At 36.8% G+C, this 18,400-nt stretch overlaps 1 protein-coding gene across 8 annotated transcripts; it reads right to left on the bottom strand.

Annotated features, from left to right (window-relative positions):
- Positions 1-3,457: 3,457 nt before the first annotated feature.
- LOC136218729 (uncharacterized) lies at positions 3,458-18,400 on the bottom strand. 8 transcript variants are annotated; one of them, XM_066005796.1, is made up of 4 exons: positions 18,169-18,400; positions 16,902-17,279; positions 16,740-16,799; positions 3,458-15,695 (listed from the first exon to the last, which is right to left on the bottom strand). In XM_066005796.1, exon 4 carries the CDS (start codon positions 6,508-6,510, stop codon positions 4,984-4,986), a length of 1,527 nt encoding a protein of 508 aa, XP_065861868.1. In that variant the 5' UTR covers positions 6,511-15,695; positions 16,740-16,799; positions 16,902-17,279; positions 18,169-18,400; the 3' UTR covers positions 3,458-4,983. The 8 variants fall into 8 exon arrangements, with proteins under 8 accessions (XP_065861868.1, XP_065861870.1, XP_065861866.1 ...); XM_066005798.1 differs by having other exon boundaries at positions 17,209-17,279; XM_066005794.1 differs by having other exon boundaries at positions 3,458-12,998; positions 13,629-17,279.

Below are 18,400 nucleotides of genomic sequence, written 5' to 3'. Positions count from 1 at the left end.
ATTTTAGCCTCCAACGCGTTAAAACTTTAAAAATGTTATCATTTTTTAGAAACTAGCATTTAACTAATAGAAAATTAAATTTGTTTACTCTTTTCACGTAGGACACTTTAATGTTTTAACGAACACACCGTCGACACATTAAAACTGTAAAAATGTTATAATTTTTTAGAAACTAGCATTGAATTAATAGAAAATTAAATATGTTCACTCTTTTCACGTTGGACACTTTTAATGTTTTAGCGAACACACCATCGTTTTGGTGTGTTCGCTAAAACATTAAAAGTGTCTGACGGTGTGATTGCTAAAAGTGTCCAGCATAAAAATAGTAAATATATTTAATTTTCTATTAGTCCAATGCTAGTTTCTAAAAAATTATAGCATTTTTACAGTTTTTATTTTTAAATTTTTTATATTTTTCATAATTTGAAAATTTAATATAAAAACTAAGTTATTTGAATCTCAAAAATAAGAAATTATTTTTTTAATGATAAAGACATAATAAAAATGAATTCAAAAGTGTTACTAAAATAAAGAGTCTATTTAAATTAATTAATAATGGTAAAATGTTTTTATAATTATTGAAAAAGTAAAGTTAAAATAAATAAAAAATTTCTAAAATAAAATGAGATTAGGGGGAATTGAACCTAGGACCTCTTGAATAAGAGCATCCATCCTTAACCATCTCATCCACCTTTAAACATTGAAATAATACTACATAGAATTAATTTATGCTAATTTTAAGGGGGGCTACCGGGACAAAACTTTAAATACTCAAGGGCGGAGCCGGTGGCCGGGGGCTCCGGCCCCCCGAGCCCTGGGCTGGCTCCGCCCCTGCATGTGTATTATTTTCAATCAATACTCATGTTTTTATGTATTTATTATAATCCGAGTAACTTGATATGTTGATTATTTGATATGGGCAGGGTGAGGATCATTACAGTTATTACCATGTCTATGAATGTTATAATTGTGATTTAGGGCTGATTAGAACAATGAACAATCGAATTTGAGAAAGCATAGCATTAGACTCAATTAGGATGTTAACATGGTGTTATTCAACACGCATCACCTTGGGTTTTTTCGCATCCTTATGGTTTCATTACTTTACTTTGTTCCAAATTTTTGCTTTTTTTGTTGTAAATGGCATTCTGATAATATTTGTAACGGAAACGCTAATCCAACTGGTGTTTCTTAGAATGTTAGAGTTTATTGGCTACCTCCAGCTTCCCATTTTGTCAAATTCATAGAAAGATACTTCCTTGAGTAATTGTGTTGGATTAATTATAAGAGATTCAAATGATGACATTCGTTTGTCTAAAGGAGTTTTGCTGCCTTTTGCCTATTATTGCTGATGTCGCCAATCACAAAACAAAGTATTCTGCTATGCAAATGGCATTTTGATATTATTCTGGAATTAGAATATCTTTAGTTTCCGTAACTGATTCATTTCTGGAAACTTCCCCAATTAATTCTCGTCCCCTCTTTGAATTCCTAAATTTTTCTGCCCTTATTCAACTATGTTAAATAATGGTTATGTTTTGCGTAAAGAAGAGAACATCCACTGATTGACTCAACTTATGGAATTATTTTAGATGCATTCCATGAGCATTTAGCCCTTTAAATGAAAATTTTACTAATGAATTCGGGAGATGATGGTATATCGATTATATCCTATTGCTGTCATTTATAAAAAAAAAAAAAAAAAATTATAATTGCTTTTAAGATAGTTTTGGATATTCTAAAAGGGTTTTCATGTTTCAATTTCTCTCCACATCTTTCCATTCATTTTTTTAGTCATTTGCATGTGTTCTTTGTTTTATTTTAAGTGTGATTTACATATTCATTTTAGAATTGTGATATCAATATTCAATGTATGGAATTATTGTTGTTCCAATTAATTAGGACAATAATATTTGAAAAGAAATGTATTTTATCTGCGTAAACTACATGTTTCAGTTTTTTCTTATATACTGAATTTTGTTTTCTTATTTTTCAAAATTTAATTAATTAGCTTTTACATGTAATACAAAGTTTCATTTCAGCAAATTAATTTTTGATTTAATTGGTTAAATTTAGTTATATTTAGGGAAAAGTACAAAAATAAATCTTGTGGTTACACCCATTTTCGAACAACACTCATGTGGTCACTACAAGAAAAACGCGTTTTACCAGCGGAATATTCCGTCGGTGATCCGCCAAATTCCGTCGGAAATCAACGTTACCGACGGAATAGCAGCGGATTGTATTCCGCTGGTAAAAAGCTCGCTGGTACCGCATACCAACCACAAATCTCTTTCCGTCGGAGATTTATTCCGACCAAAATTGGGTCGGAAGATTCCGCTGGTAAATTTCAAACACCGACCAACTATTACCGACCCCAATTTTGCTGGTGAATATTTCCGACGGATATTTCCGACCATTTTCCGTCGGTGATTAATCATGAAAATTGAAAAAAAAATAATTTTTTTTAATTAGTCAATTTATTTGGATTGAAGGGAACTCGTATATGATATATATACAAATTTGACTCTTATGATTCACACGATTACAACTCATGATTTGTATTGCCTTGAGCATATAATTCCTGCCATAAATTGACTGAACCTAATCTACTCTAGACTTACACTTAATTGCTACGAGCATGACAAGTATTCTCAAGCATGACAAGTATTCACCTCAACTAAATTGTTATGTAGTGCCACAAACTCAACATCAGATATGCCCTTCAAAACTTCCTTCAGCCTGTATATGTCTTGCTCCTTAAGAATGACAGCAAATTTCCACCAATGAAGAATGTCACTAAATGACAGGTCATAGTAGTTCGATAATATCACTACAAAAGAAAGAAATCAGATAATTTTAAGATAATTGACCAACTATAAAGAGTCAAACATGCCAATGCACTGCAATTATTTTTAAAAGTATAATAGTAAGCTCTTCAATAGGTATAAGAATATGCAAAATCAGCTATACGAGCACTATTGACCTGAGATCCACCAGGGCATATGCAGAATTTAGTACCATAAAATCTCTTTTGGTACACTAGATGTCCAGTGGCCCTACTTATTCGTGTTGGTCCCTAGTAATTAGTTCCAAGGGGGGGTTAGGAACTAATGTAACTTTTTCGCTTTTAATTATGCTGACTTAATGTTATTTTAAGAGTTTGATAACTCAGCGTGTTGGTCAGCACGGGCGATTGATTAGTCAGACAGTTTTAGTTCTAAACTGACTAAGACTGCTTGACTTGAGAGTTGGGAATTGACACTTGAAAGGTCAGCTTCCAACTTAGCACTCGGATTTACTCAGTTTCAGTTTTAACAATTTATAAGCTGAGTAAATACAACAAGCAACACATGCACATATATATATATATATATATATATATATATATATATTGAGAGAAAGAGTTTAGAAGTTACTCAGCACGACTTATCCTGGTTCGGCCTCTCTGCCTACGTCCAGTCCCCAGTTCCTCCTAGGATTTTCAATCCAATACTGAGCTCTTTCAAGGTAGAGCACAAACCCTTTACAAGGCAGTGAGTATGCAAGAGTACGTCCTCTATTCGTCTACTCAGCTCCTACTAAGTACTACAACCCAGCACTTAGATTTTTCTACCACTGAATACTTACAACCAAGTACTCAGCTCAACACTCTCCATATTCCTATTGATCACACACTTGTTCTTTTTCAACTAAAGAACACATTAGATGATTACAAAACAATCAATCTAGCATTTACACAGAGAATAGAAAGGTTGGTGTAAGATCTTTTTGTATTTGAGTGCTTTCAAGATTTTCTCTCTTGTATTTTTCTTTTGATACTTCGGCAAATGATCCAAGAACTATCATTGTCCTTTTATAGATGAATTTCTGAAGATTGGATCATTTGAGATGATTTAGCCGTTAAGTCCAAAACGGCTCTTTTAGCAGACAGCTTCTGGTCAGCTTCAGACTATTCCGCCATTCCCTTCCTCTGTTTTCTACAGTCGTCAGGTTTTGTCTTCTTGCATCAGACTTGTCTTTTTGTGCCAGTTGTCTTTTACCAATAATCCATAGACCCATGATTCTTGGAATTAGTCTTCTGTGTATTTTCGAGGCTTCAATTATTGGTGCAGAAGATCGGCAGACTTTGTCCTTTAGTGAACGGATCCTTCATGCTGTCCTGACTGTTACTCAGCTTCATTCGTTATCTTCGAATGTTCAACTTTCATGCTGAGTTCTTTCTTAGTCAGCTCTGTTCTGTTTATTCACTTCTGAAAGTCTTCTAATTTGGTCAGCTTCGTTCTGGCAATTTTGAAGAAGACTTCTGATTCTGAGTTCTACTTTACTCAGCTTCTATTCTTTCATGCTGAGTTCAGTTCCACTCAGTTTTTGGCTTATGTTGACTTTTGACCTGTCTAACTTTATATATATATATTTGCACTCAATATTGAACAAACACATTAGTACAATTAAATCAAAGCATTTAAATTTAATTGCCTCTTAATCATGGATGATTTTGTCAAATCAAAATCTTGTGGAAAGGTGTTTCAACAAACTCCCCCATTTTGATGTTGGCAAAATACATAATTATGGAACTCAGTTATAAGTTACCCCATGATTGATATATTTTTTTAAATGACTCCCCCGTAAGGGTTGCACATATTGTCTTAACTTAATTCTAAACCTTCCAAGATTTAATTGAATTATTCTTAAGACATTTGTGTATACTGACTTAATTTAATGTTAGATTTTTCAAGATCTAAGCTAATTTGATTTTAGTCAGTTTTCAAAAATATTAGAGGTATGTTGCTACTCAGTTTATTACATAAGTATTTTAGTGTTAATGTATAATGAGTATGTTTTACTTCTTAATTTGTTTGTTCAATTTTATCGGCCAGATTGAGGAAATAGTACTTGTCATAGATTAAGCCGAACAAAAAAAAACATATAAAGAAGGATTCTTATGCTAAGTCCTAGACATTGACTAAGCTATATCTATATTTAGTTCTTCTTCTTTTCCGCAGCTTGATATACTCCCTTGCCTTTATCCTTACTTCCTAAGGCATTACCTGGAAGCTGAGTTCCTCTGTGGCTCTGAGTTCCCTCTTGGCTGTTCTCCCCCGTTTTGCCATCATCGGGTTTATAAATGAATGTGTCAGTGCGAGCATGAGAGGAGAGGTGAGTTGAGTAACGCTGGAGCCTCTTAGTACTTTCTCGCAAGCCATCAATTATGGGAACACTGTCATCTTGGACATGGCGAGGAACCCGAAGAGAACTGCTAATCATGCTGAGCAGGCATTCATGAGATTTGCTAAGCCAGGTGAGCGAGCTGGTGAGCTGACCAAAAGATTGGTGGTACATCTTGAGCAAGGCAGAGTCATAAAATATGCGTTGGGCATTGTTGATGCGCATTGCCTTCATAATTGCTTGGGAAAAGCTCAAGAGTTGACTGTTGGAGACTGGATCAACATCCATTTGTGCTTTGTTGATGTTGAGTAGGTTGACTGCTTCACTCAGTTGGTCAATTGTACACTGAGAGGAGGAAGATACTAAGTCACGCGTACTGGTCAGCTCAGCATTAAGCTTGGTAAAGCATTCTTGAAGTTCAGCAGAGGTGGCAAACTCAGCATTGCCAGGTGCGCTTGATTTGGTCAGTTCTGCAGTTAACTTAGCAAAATATCCTTGAAGTTCAGTGAAAGTGGCATACCTTGGATTAACTTCTGATGGTTGTTGGATTTTTCCTTCAAGCGAGTTCAGATGGTTTACCATTGTGAGAACCAATTCAGTCAACTTTGTTATTTGGTCTTGCCTTGGTTGCTGAGTTTGAATGGTGGTCATAACACTTACTAGATCCTTGAGTCCTCTTAGTTCATTGAGAAGCTGAGTGATTCCAGGCAGTTGAGAGGACTCAGTATTAGAAGATCTAGCAGCATCAGCTTGAGGAGGGTTCAATTCTTGAAGCAAGGACTGAGCAGAGGCAATGATGAGTCGGCCTGACTCAGTGGCATTCAAGTAGGTGAATTGAGCCGCATTTGTCTCAGAGGCTGGAATTGAGCTTGAGGGTGGAGGAGTTGGCTGTTTTCCAGATTGATTACCCTGATTGGTGACTGGACTTTGATGCAGATTATCTGCAGGAGCTGAGGTGTCAATATGCTGAGTTGGAGGTGAAGTTTGATTAATTATGTTGATCTTCTCATCCTGAGTGGGTGAAGTTGAAGCAGGATTTGTATCATCTTGAGCAGTTTTTGGATTCTCCGGAGTCTTGGCTTGTTCCTCAATATGAGTAACAGAGGCTTGGTTTTGCACAAGATCCGTTGGAGGAGACTCAAGCTCAGCATCATGAGAGAAATATTTGAACTGAATTTTGGACATTTCAGCATCAATATCTTGAGGAGGAGAGTCTGCAAGGAGATCAATAACTTGAGTTTTATGGGCTTTCTTCTTAAGCCGCTTGAACCTTTGTTCCTTGGGAGGAGAAGGGTCAGCATCAATGTTCTCCTCATCAGTATCAACTGTATCTTCTACCATAGTTGGATGCTCATGTTGCTCAACATGATCCTCAACAGCAACATTTTCTTCTTTCTCAACTCATTGCTCAACATCACCCTGAGGTTGCTCAACATCAGCATGTTCTTCCTGCTCAGTATGGACGTTTTCCTCAACATGAGTTTCTTTCTCAGCTTCCCTTTCTTTTTCAACATTTACTTTCTCAGCTCTTTGCTCAATTTCTTTCTCAGTTTCCTTTTCTAGGTCAGTTCCATGACCTTTGGAGGATACAACCCAATCTAGGGGATCAGCTTCAACTGTCTTTAAGGTATTAACCTTCTTCCTTTTCATCAAAGGGGATTCCGGAGTTCCCTCTTCTTCATCCTCAGGCTCTTCTCGCCTCTTTCTCTTCTCTGCCGACTCAGCTTTCTCCTTAGCCTTGTCAGCTTTAACTTTTTCTTGAGACACTAGTCTCACTTTCTTTGGGACAGCTTGGATGTCTTTGGAGCATGTTTCAATGGCCTTTCTCTTCTTCATCTTCTTTTCCTTAGGTGACTCAGCAGGAGCCTCTACTTCTTTCTCATGCTCATTTTCAGGCTCAATTTCTAGCTCAACTTCATCATTTTCCTCAGCATCTACAACTTCTTCATATCCTTTCAACAGTTGATTGTACAACAGTCCAACCAGCAGAGCTGATGTGATCTCACTTCCCAAAGTGTCAGTTTCATTTATTGTCTCAATCTGTTTGTCCTCAATGATCTTAGTGATCAGAGAACCCAGCCTGAGCTTCTTTCCACTGCGTTGAAGAGCCCCAACCAGAAAGACGGGCATGTTAAGTGGAGTGTAGGTCAACATGTGCCATATGAAGCACTGTTCAAAATTGGAGGCAGATGAGGCTGAGTTGAGTTTGGGGAAGATGAAGTTGGTCAGCATGTAGTGAGCCATCTTCTGTTCTTGCCCAATACATGTGCTGGGTATTTCACTTTTATGATCTTTAGGTTTGCAGAACCCCTTGATCTTGTCGAGCTTCTCCTTTGGTACCTTCTCTTTTGTTGTCCTAAATTCTATTCCTTCGTCTGGTAAATCGAGCAAAGTAGCTAGATAGGCAGGGGTTATGGTGATTTTTTGACCTTTGACTGTAGTCTCCAAATAGTCAGCATCTTCTTCATCAACAAACATGTTGGAATAAAACTCTCTTACCAGTCTAGGGTATGTTTTTCCGGCGAGTGAGAAGAGACCGGTCCATTGTTCTTCTCGATCCAGTCGCAGAATGGCTTCTCAGAAGTGACGAATCCTGGAGAAAACCATCTGCACTTCAGAACCTCCAAGTTGTTGACCTTTTTATGGACCTTGATCATATTCCTTTCTATTTGCTTCGAAGAACCAGCGGGGTCAGCTTGAGTAGGTTTACTAGAGGTTTGGCCAAGCTGAGTGGTGATGTTAGGGATTTCGTTCTTGCCGGAAGCCATAGTTACAGATGAAGATTTTGAGGTTTAGGGAGAGAGAAGGGTTCGATTACAGAAGATCGTAAGCGTAAAGAGTAATGAGTGGGGATCCTTCCACTACTTATAGAGTTTTGAGTCATTAATGAACTAGCCGTTTTCATCTTGGGACTTTAATCGACAATGATTCTGCCATTTATGACAGGTTCGGCGCATGGGTATTCATTATTACTTGCGTTTTCCTAGGCATGATTTGTTACACGTGTCATTGTTTATCGGTGCAAGTGGGCATTTACTCAGTTTGCCAGAATATGAGTCGTTTGTGATACTGAGTATTTAATTCTACGTAGATGGATTTCCTATCTCTTAGTAACTCAACATACGTTAATCACACAGCATGTACATCTACTCAGCATAAGATGATTACTCAATATGTTTATCTACTCAGCACATAATATTTACTCAGCATTTGTATCTACTCAGCATAGACTATTAAGCTCAATGTGCAGTAGTTACTAGATTGATATCAGTCAGCATGACAATCACTCATCATTTATTCAAATACTTAGAATTATTGAAGAGGATTAGACATACCGATATCTTCCCTTAGTATATTAAATTGTTCACGAGCCAAGGGCTTGGTGAAGATATCTGCAAGCTGTTCATTTATTGGCACATAAGTCAGCTTGATCTCACCCTTTAGTACGTGATCTCTGATGAAGTGATGTCTTATGCTGACATGCTTCATCCTGCTGTGTTGAATAGGATTCTTGGATAGATCAATGGCACTTTTGTTGTCACATTTGATCTCTATTGTCTCAGTTCTTACTCCATAATCCTCAAGCTGTTGCTTTATCCATAGGACTTGAGCTACACAGCTTCCAGCAGCAACGTACTCAGCTTCAGTTGTAGACAGAGCAACTGATGACTGCTTCTTGCTGAACCAGGATACTAGACAGCTTCCAAGAAAATGGCATCCTCCTGAAGTACTCTTACGCTCTAGGTTATCCCGTCCATAGTCAGCATCAGTGTATCCTATGAGTGTGAAGTCATTTGAGGCTAGATACCACAAACCTGCATCAACTGAGCTCTGCAAATATCTAAAAATTCTTTTTACAGCAATTAAGTGAGATTCCCTTGGGTCAGCTTGATATCTTGCACAATAACATACTAAGTACTGTATATCAGGTCTACTAGTAGTGAGATAAAGTAAGGATCCTATCATACCTCGATAAAGTTTACTATCTATTGACTTACTTTTCTCATCTTTGCATAGGACAGTATCAGTACCCATAGGGGTTGATATGGGCTTACAGTCTTCCATATCAAATTTCTTTAACATCTCCTTGGTGTACTTGGACTGACTAATGAAGATGTCGTTCTTACCTTGCTTGATCTAAAGTCCAAGGAAGAAGCTGAGTTCTCCCATCATAGACATTTCGAACTCAGTCTGCATCTGTTTGCTAAACTCTTGACACAAGGATTCGTCAGTAGCACCAAATATTATGTCATCTACATAGATTTGTGCAAGTAGGGTATGTTTACCCTTTTTCTTAATGAACAGGGTGTTGGTCCCTGGTAATTAGTTCCAATGGGGGGTTAGGAACTAATATAACTTTTTCGCATTTAGTAATGCTGAGTGAAGGTTATTTTGAGAGTTTATTAACTCAGCTTTTGGTCAGCTTTGTGAGATATGTTTCAAGACAGCTTTAGTCAGAATTGACACTCTTGGAGATCAGCTTCTAACTCAGCACCACTTATTTACTCAAGGTCAGCTTTGGCAATTTATATGCTGAGTAAATAAAGCAAACAACACATGCAATATGAGAGAGAGTTTAGAAATTACTCAGTATCACTTATCCTGGTTCGGCCTCTCTGCCTACGTCAAGTCCCCAGAGTCCTCCGGGCTTTTTGAATCCAATACTGAGCTCTTTAACGGTAGAGCACAAACCAATTACAAGGCAGTTGAATATGCAAGAGTACCTTCCTATATTCGTTTACTCAACTCCTACTAAGTGCTACAACCCAGCACCTAGATTTCTCTACCACTGAATGCTTACAACCAAGCACTCAGCTTAACACTCTCAATATTCCTATTGATCACAGACTTGTTCTTTTTCAACTAAAGAACACTTTAGATGATTACAAAACAATCAATCTAGCATTTACACAGAGAATGAAAAGTTGGTGTAAGATCTTTTTGTATTTGAGTGCTTTCGAGATTTTCTCTCTTTGTATTTTTCTTTTGATACTTCGATAATTATCCAAGGTTCTTCATTGTACTTTTATAGAAGGAAAAGTGTAGATTTGGATCGTTTGAATTGTTGTTACCGTTAACACCAAAACGGCTCTTTTGGGGGACAGATTCTGGTCAGCTTCAGTCTGTTCCGCCATTCCCTTCCTCTAATTTCTTCAGGCGTCAGGTTTTGTCTTATTGCACCAGACTTGTCTTTTTGCGTCAGTTGTCTTTTACCAATAATCCAATGACCCATGTTTCTTGGAATTAGTCTTTTGTGTGTCTTCGAGGTTCCAATTATTGGTGCAGAAGATTGGCAGCGATTGTCCTTTAGTGAACGGATCCTTCATGCTGTCCTGACTGTTGCTCAGCTTTATTCGTTATCTTCGGATGTTCAACTTCCAAGCTGAGTTCCTTCTTGGTCAGCTTCGTTCAGTTTAAACGCTTCTGAAGAAGTCTTCAAATTTAGTTAGCTTCGTTTTGCTTCTGAGTTCTACTCCACTCAGCTTCCATTCTGTCATGCTGAGTTCCATTCTACTCAGCTTTGCTTGTGCTGACTTTTGTCCTGTCTTTACTTTATATATATTTTTGCACTCAATATTGAACAAACATATTAGTACAATTAAATCAAAGCATTTAAATTTAATTGCCTCTTAATCATGGATGATTTTGTCAAATCAAAATCTTGTGGAAAAGGTGTTTCAACACAGGGTTGTGTCAGCTTTTCCTCTGACATAATTCCTGGTCAGCAGGAAGTTGGTCAACCTTTCATACCAAGCTCTTGGAGCTTGCTTCAGGCCATATAAGGCTTTCTTGAGTTTATAAACGTGGTTTGGAAATTTTGGATCTTCAAAACCGGGAGGTTGATTAACATATACCTCTTCGTTTATAAAACCATTAAGAAATGCACTTTTGACATCCATTTGATACAATTTAAAGTTCATGAAACTAGCATATGCACACAATATACGTATAACTTCTAACCTAGCAACTGGTGCAAAGGTTTCACCATAATCAATGCCCTCTTACTGACTATAGCCTTGGGCTACAAGTCGAGCTTTGTTCCTGATTACATTTCCATGCTCATCTAGTTTGTTTCTAAAAACCCACTTAGTTCCTATGGATTTTTTATTCCTAGGTTTAGGTACTAAATCTCATACCTCATTTCTCGTGAATTGGTCAAGCTCTTCTAGTATGACATTGATCCAATACTCATCATGCTCAGCATCAGCAAAGTTCTTTGATTCATGAACTAATACGAAAGCAACGTTGCTAAGGAATTTTCTAAGCTGGTCTCTAGTCATTACTTTGTTGTTGGCATCATCCAGGATGGATTTTTCTGAATGTCCTCTTGGAATTTTTATCTCCTTGGGTAATGTTGAGTTGTTTGGAACAGGTGTTTCTACAATCTCTGTAGGGACAGATTGGTCAGCAAAGGTAATTTCAGTTTCGATTTTACCTTTGGTCAGTTCTTGTGCTGGTGACTCAGCATGTCCATTCTGGTCAGCCGAAGCTGAGTTGGGTTCTTCCTCTGTGTGTTGAGTTGTTCTTCCTGCAGGGTCAGTTTCATCGAAATCTACATGGACTGACTCTTCTACAACCTGGGTCCTTTTATTATAAATTCTATATGCTTTACTGTTTGTTGAGTATCCCAAAAAGATCGCTTCGTCAGCTTTGGCATCAAACTTTGCCAAATTATCCTTAGTGTTGAGTATAAAACATTGACACCCAAAGGCACGAAAGTATTCAATATTGGGCTTTCGTCCTTTCCAAAGTTCATAAGGGGTTTTCTTTAATATAGGTCTTACCAAGGCCCTATTCAATATATAACATGCTGTATTGACAGCTTCTCTCCAAAAATACTTTGGAAGCCTATTTTCACTCAGCATTGTCCTAGCAATTTCTATTATTGTCATATTCTTCCTTTCAACAACTCCATTCTGTTGAGGAGTTCTAGGGGCAGAGAAATTGTGGTCAATACCATTAGTTTCACAGAATTCATCAAACATTTGGTTTTTGAATTCTCCACCATTATCACTTCTAATGTGAGCTACTCTTAGGTCTTTATCATTTTCAAGCTTTTTGACTAATGAAGTAAACATCTCAAATGTTTCATCTTTGCTACTCAGCAAGATGACCCAAGTATACCTAGAGAAATCATCTACAATAACTAAGGAAAATTTCTTACCTCCCATGCTGAGTGGCTGGATAGGTCCGAAAAGATCCAAATGTAGTAATTCCAATGGTCTTTTGGTTGAGACAACCTTTTTGCTATGAAATGACTTTTTGATTTGTTTACCTTGCTGACAAGCATTACAAAGTTGATCTTTTTCGTACTTTAATTTGGGTAATCCCTCAACTAATTGCTTTCTAGCTAGTTTGGCAAGGAGGTCCATGCTGACATGCCCAAGTCTCCTATGCCATAGCCAAGAGTTGTCCTCTTTTGACACCAATCATATACTTTTTGAAAATTCTTTTTCCAAACACAACATGTAAACATTTTCTACACGAGGGGCTGTTAAAATCAAATCATTTGTTTTTCCCTAGAGTATTTGACACTTAGTATCATCAAATATAACCTTCCTTCCACTCTTGCAAAGCTGAGCTACTATTAGAAGATTATATTTGAGACCTTTAACTAAGGAGACTGACTCAATTTTAGGGTTACCTTCGATAGTTCCTGAGCCAACTATCTTGCCCTTCTTGTTGTCTCCAAAACTTACACTACCTCCTCGTTTAAGCTCTAGTGTGATGAACTGAGTTTCATCACCTGTCATGTGTCTTGAAAATGCGCTGTCTATATACCAAAGTTTTGATTTCTCCACGCATGTCAAGCTGACCTGCATTTTAAACTATTCGTTTTTAGGTACCCAATTCTTTTTGGGTCCTTTCTTGTTAGTGTAAACAGGTGCAAAGTCATATTTTAACTTGTGACGACATACATTTGTAGTATGGCCACTTTTACCACAAAAGCCACACATAGTTACCCTTTGAGGGTGATGTTGAGTGTGATCAGCATTGTTGTGCTGAGCATGCCAGCATACCTTGGTAGTATGACCTTTCTTACCACAGAAGTCACATTGGACAGTCTGTTTGTTATGCCAACACACAGCTTTTGTGTGTCCTTTCTTCCCACAACAGCTACATTGAGTAAACTGTTTATGCTGACCAGTACCTGAGTACTCAGCATGGGGTTTATTCTTAGTTGAACCTTTTATTTGGTTCTGTAAAGTTGTGACATCCTTTCTAAGTTTCTTTGACTCAGTTTGAACCTCCGTGACAAACTTATGTAAGATTTGCATGTTGGTATGTAAATCTGAGTTGTCCTGGAGGAGATATCGGAGGTCACTCAGCTTGATCTCCTCAATCTCATCGCAGCGCCTGCTGAGTGCCTTAATCTTTTTGTTACACTTCTTAGTTAGTGTATATAAGTCACTCAGGGCATTTACCATTTCGTTTCTAAGCAAAAGTAAGGATGTTACCTCATTGTTGTTTTCCTCCTGCTCAGAATCTCCAGAGAGGTCAGCTTGCTCAGATTGAGATTGGTCAGCTCCATCATCTGCCATGAAACATATGTTGGTTGTTTCATTTTGCTCAGCTTCAGATGATGTCGACTCATCACTGTCACTCCACGTGGCCATCATTGCCTTTTTGCTTCCATTCTTATCTTTCTTCAGATTAGGACAGCTTGACTTAATATGCCCAGTTTGATGGCGCTCATAACATGTGACATGCTTGGAGTTGTCCTTTTTGTATCTGGTGTCACTGGACTCAGCTTTATATCTATCTCCTCTCTTGTATGGCCGCTTACTATTTCTTTCATTTCTTCTGAACAGCTTTTTCATTTTTCTAGTAAACATGGCCATTTCCTCATCATCAGTTGACTCAGCTTCTGTGGAGTCAGCTTTCATCATTAGTGATTTCTGTTTCTTGTCCTCAGATTTTTCTTTAGCTTCAAAGTTTTTCATGGAGATTTCATGGGTCAGCAAGGAACCGATCAGCTCATCATATTTGTATGTGGTCAGGTCCTGAGCTTCCTCTACAGCTGTCTTCTTGGCTTGCCAGATTTTGGGAAGACTTCGTAAGATCTTCTTCACTTGTTCTTCTTCAGTGAAATTCTTACCGAGTCTTTTAAGCTCATTTATTGTCAGTCATCTCGAACAGCTCATACAATCGCATGTGTTGATTTACTTTGGATTCCTTGACCTTGCTGGTGCCTTCATAAGTTACTTCCAGCTTTTTCCAAATCTCCTATGCTGACTCACAACCTGAAATCTTATTGTATTCTGCAGCATCTAGAGCACAGTGAAGCATATTGATAGCCGAAGCATTATTTTGTAATTTTCTGAGGTCATCCTCTATCCACTCAGTTTCACTCTTGATAACTTTCTCATTATCAACAGTTTTATAAGGTATATGTGGACCTTGAACTATTGCAAGTCATGCACTCATGTTTGTGGCTTGAATAAAGTTCTTCATCCTATTCTTCCAGAATGTATAATTAGATCCAAAGAATAGGGGAGGTCTAGTGATTGATAATCCCTCAGGGAGTATCTGTGTTGTTTGGTTTCCTAGGAGGAAACGAGTGCTATTCTCACCCATTTTTCGGGATCAGCTCAAGATTGTTAGATCTTTGAGTAGTGAGCTTAGGCTCTGATACCACTTGTTGGTCCCTAGTAATTAGTTCTAAGGGGAGGTTAGGAACTAATGTAACTTTTTCGCTTTTAATTATGCTGACTTAATGTTATTTTAAGAGTTTGATAACTCAGCGTGTTGGTCAGCACGGGCGATTGATTAGTCAGACAGTTTTAGTTCTATGCTGACTAAGACTGCTTGACTTGAGAGTTGGGAATTGACACTTGAAAGGTCAGCTTCCAACTTAGCACTCAGATTTACTCAGTTTTAGTTTTAACAATTTATAAGCTGAGTAAATACAACAAGAAACACATGCACATATATATATATATATATATTGAGAGAAAAAGTTTAGAAGTTACTCAGCACGACTTATCCTAGTTCGGCCTCTCTGCCTACGTCCAGTCCCCAGTTCCTCCTGGGATTTTCAATCCAATACTGAGCTCTTTCAAGGTAGAGCACAAACCCTTTACAAGGCAGTGAGTATGCAAGAGTACATCCTCTATTCGTCTACTCAGCTCCTACTAAGTACTACAACCCAACACTTAGATTTTTCTACCACTGAATACTTACAACCAAGTACTCAGCTCAACACTCTCAATATTTCTATTGATCACACACTTGTTCTTTTTCAACTAAAGAACACATTAGATGATTACAAAACAATCAATCTAGCATTTACACAGAGAATAGAAAGGTTGGTGTAAGATCTTTTTGTATTTGAGTGCTTTCAAGATTTTGCTAAATTGTAACACGGTAAATCAAACATATGACCAAATAACAGTGCTAAAAGATGAACTTCATAACTAAAAACTAGAGTCTAGAATTCCACTATGAAGGTTCAGAAGACTCGCAATTTCTCACAGCATTGCAGCAGAAACGCAAATTGGTCACTTGGGGTTGAGCTCAATGTGCTATAATGATTAGGTTACTGAAGTTAACATGAAAATAAAAATCTAGACATTTGATACAATAAATCTGCTCTAGAAAAAAATTTACATGATCAGCAGGACAATGAAGCAAGGAAACGTGCATGGCCAGTATAATTAACATTTAATCAGTGTTTCATCATTAAAAAAAAAACAAAATGGAATCATACAAGAAAAGGCACACAAGAAATTAACAACAACATAAGATTCATTGAAGCAACTTGAACCCTTAAACATCAGAAAGCATGTAAAATTTACCACCAATCGGTGTTAATAAATTGACTTAAAATTGACATGATTATGAACAACAGCACAATCCTACCAACAAAAAAGTTTTAAGTCTTTCAAATGAACACCGTCAATTGTCAAATAACTGAGCCTAGAAATATTACCAATAAGAGAAAAATGTCAAAAGAGGTGCACTAGTTGGACGAACAAGTTGAGACCAATTTCCCTCACTGCTTCTCCTCCCTCTCTCTATTCCACTCTACTACCACCATCTCTCTCATAGTTGTGGTAAGTATTAAGTCCGTTTGTAGCATTATTTCTCTTTTCTTTCCCTTTTCTTTCTTTCTTTCTTTATCATTAAATTTAACATTTCGTTGAGGTGTTATGTTGAAAGCAGTCCTAAGCATTACATCTTAAGAGCTATTTATGATTTGCAGGAATATTTGATGTCTTGGTACAGCAACCAACAATCACAATTCTTTTATAACAAAAACAATTATAATAAAGATATCCTTATATATATTTAATTAAATTTGGACGTGTTATTCATTCCATTAAACACTAAAAACCTAAAATCATTTCATCGCACCCTAAAAGCCTAAAATTTATGCCCAACCCAGTTAATCCAATTCAATTATCCTAGATTTCAATTATCATAATTTTTAATTTAGAATGGGTGTATTGTACTTGGATTTTAAAGAAGTTTTAAAAATTTAATTCTTAATATCTCTAAAATGAAGACTGTACAGGGACTAGAAACGTTGTAGAAAACAGAACTAGAATAGTTTGATACACACTTACCAAGTGCTCCAATGTTTCAGAATGTGAGATTGATCCTTCTGTATGTGTGGCTGCAGCAGGCTGTAACAGTAAACGTTAGGAGTATTTTTACACCTTATCCCTAAAAAAAACAATATCATGTAGTACTAGTCATTCAACACAATCAATAAAATTCTCACATACCTTCTTTATATATGAGATTAACAACATTCATTCACAATTCAAATCCGAGTACTATAATATCGCTCTATATACCACCAACAAAACTCACTTCAATTATTCAGTTCAAAGACAAAAACATAATCTTGCTTGGAAACATTGAGGTTAAATTTGGACCATTTTGTACGTTAGGACCAAATCTGCACTTCATTGATAATGTCAGAGTCCAATTTGGCCTTATCCCCAAAATAATAATATTGTCAAATGAGCAAATTATATACTAAATATAAATCAACACATAAATCAGAAAGAAAGGCAAGAATTCGTAAACCTTAGTTGGATGAGTAAAGATTGAGACGGCATGCGTTAGGAGATTAATCCAGATGTGTATGGTACATCATCCTGTATGGCACCACAATTACTCACATAACAAAGGCCACAAACCAACAAAGCTATCTCTTTCAGCAAACCTTACACTATCAGAGGACAGCAATCTCAAAAAAAATTAGTTCCAGAAAATAAAAACAAGCACTCGCTGCAAAATCATGAAATATATATCCTCTTACTCACTTATAGAAGCTTGCATTTCAAACAATAATTTACGTCCAGCATAATTAATTTGAAACCAAAAGGTCAGAAATATCAAAACATTCATCATGATCTTTATATATCATACAAGATCTGCTTCATCAATCAACAATGACAAACAAGAGACAAGTTGATGTTGCAGTTATATATTTATTGTCTCATATAACTTCTCATTGTACAACTGAATTAAATAAGGGGCTTCTACCTTTAAAGAATTCACAAACCTTTCCAAAAAACATGTTTCCATACATTCCATCTTGAATCCAATTCAACAACACCTTTGAGCTCAAATACTAAAATAAAGCATAAACAAATTGTGGTAGAACAATTATCTAAAATAAAGCATAAATAGAGCACACAAAAAAAAAGAACCACGTGTTTCTGTAAAACATAAGCAGTTGTAGAAAAGCACACACGTTTCCATACATTCCATCTTGAATTCAATTCAACAACACCTTTGAAGCACAAATACCAAAATGAAGCATAAACAAATAATGGTAGAACAATTATCTAAAATAAAGCATAAATAAAGCACACAAAAAAAGAGAATAACATGTTTCTGTAAACAGATAATGCGAATACGAGATAAAAATTAGAATCAACTCAAATATCAAATTAAAAGGGAAATATGAAATTGAGGAGGAAAAAACCTAACCAATTAAAAATTAACCCAAACTCATTCAAATTTAGGAAGTTTACTGACCTAAAGTGGAGAATAATTCAACGCTTTGTTGGCACATCAACTTCTTCGTCCAAGCAAAAGAGGGAAACGATGCTTTCTGATATCAATGGTCAGAGTGGAGAGAGAGAGAGAGAGAGAGAGGGAGGAGTGAGGGAAAGAGAGCTGGGCAAGAGAACATAGTGGGTGTTTGAGGGAGAAGCTTGGTTGTACAAAGAGAGAAGAGAGCAAAGCATAGAGAGAAAGAACTTCGACG

This window comes from Euphorbia lathyris, chromosome 2 (assembly GCF_963576675.1).
Source record: "Euphorbia lathyris chromosome 2, ddEupLath1.1, whole genome shotgun sequence".
In the NCBI taxonomy this organism is placed as follows: domain Eukaryota; kingdom Viridiplantae; phylum Streptophyta; class Magnoliopsida; order Malpighiales; family Euphorbiaceae; genus Euphorbia; species Euphorbia lathyris.
This window is presented reverse-complemented; position numbering and strand designations above follow the sequence as displayed.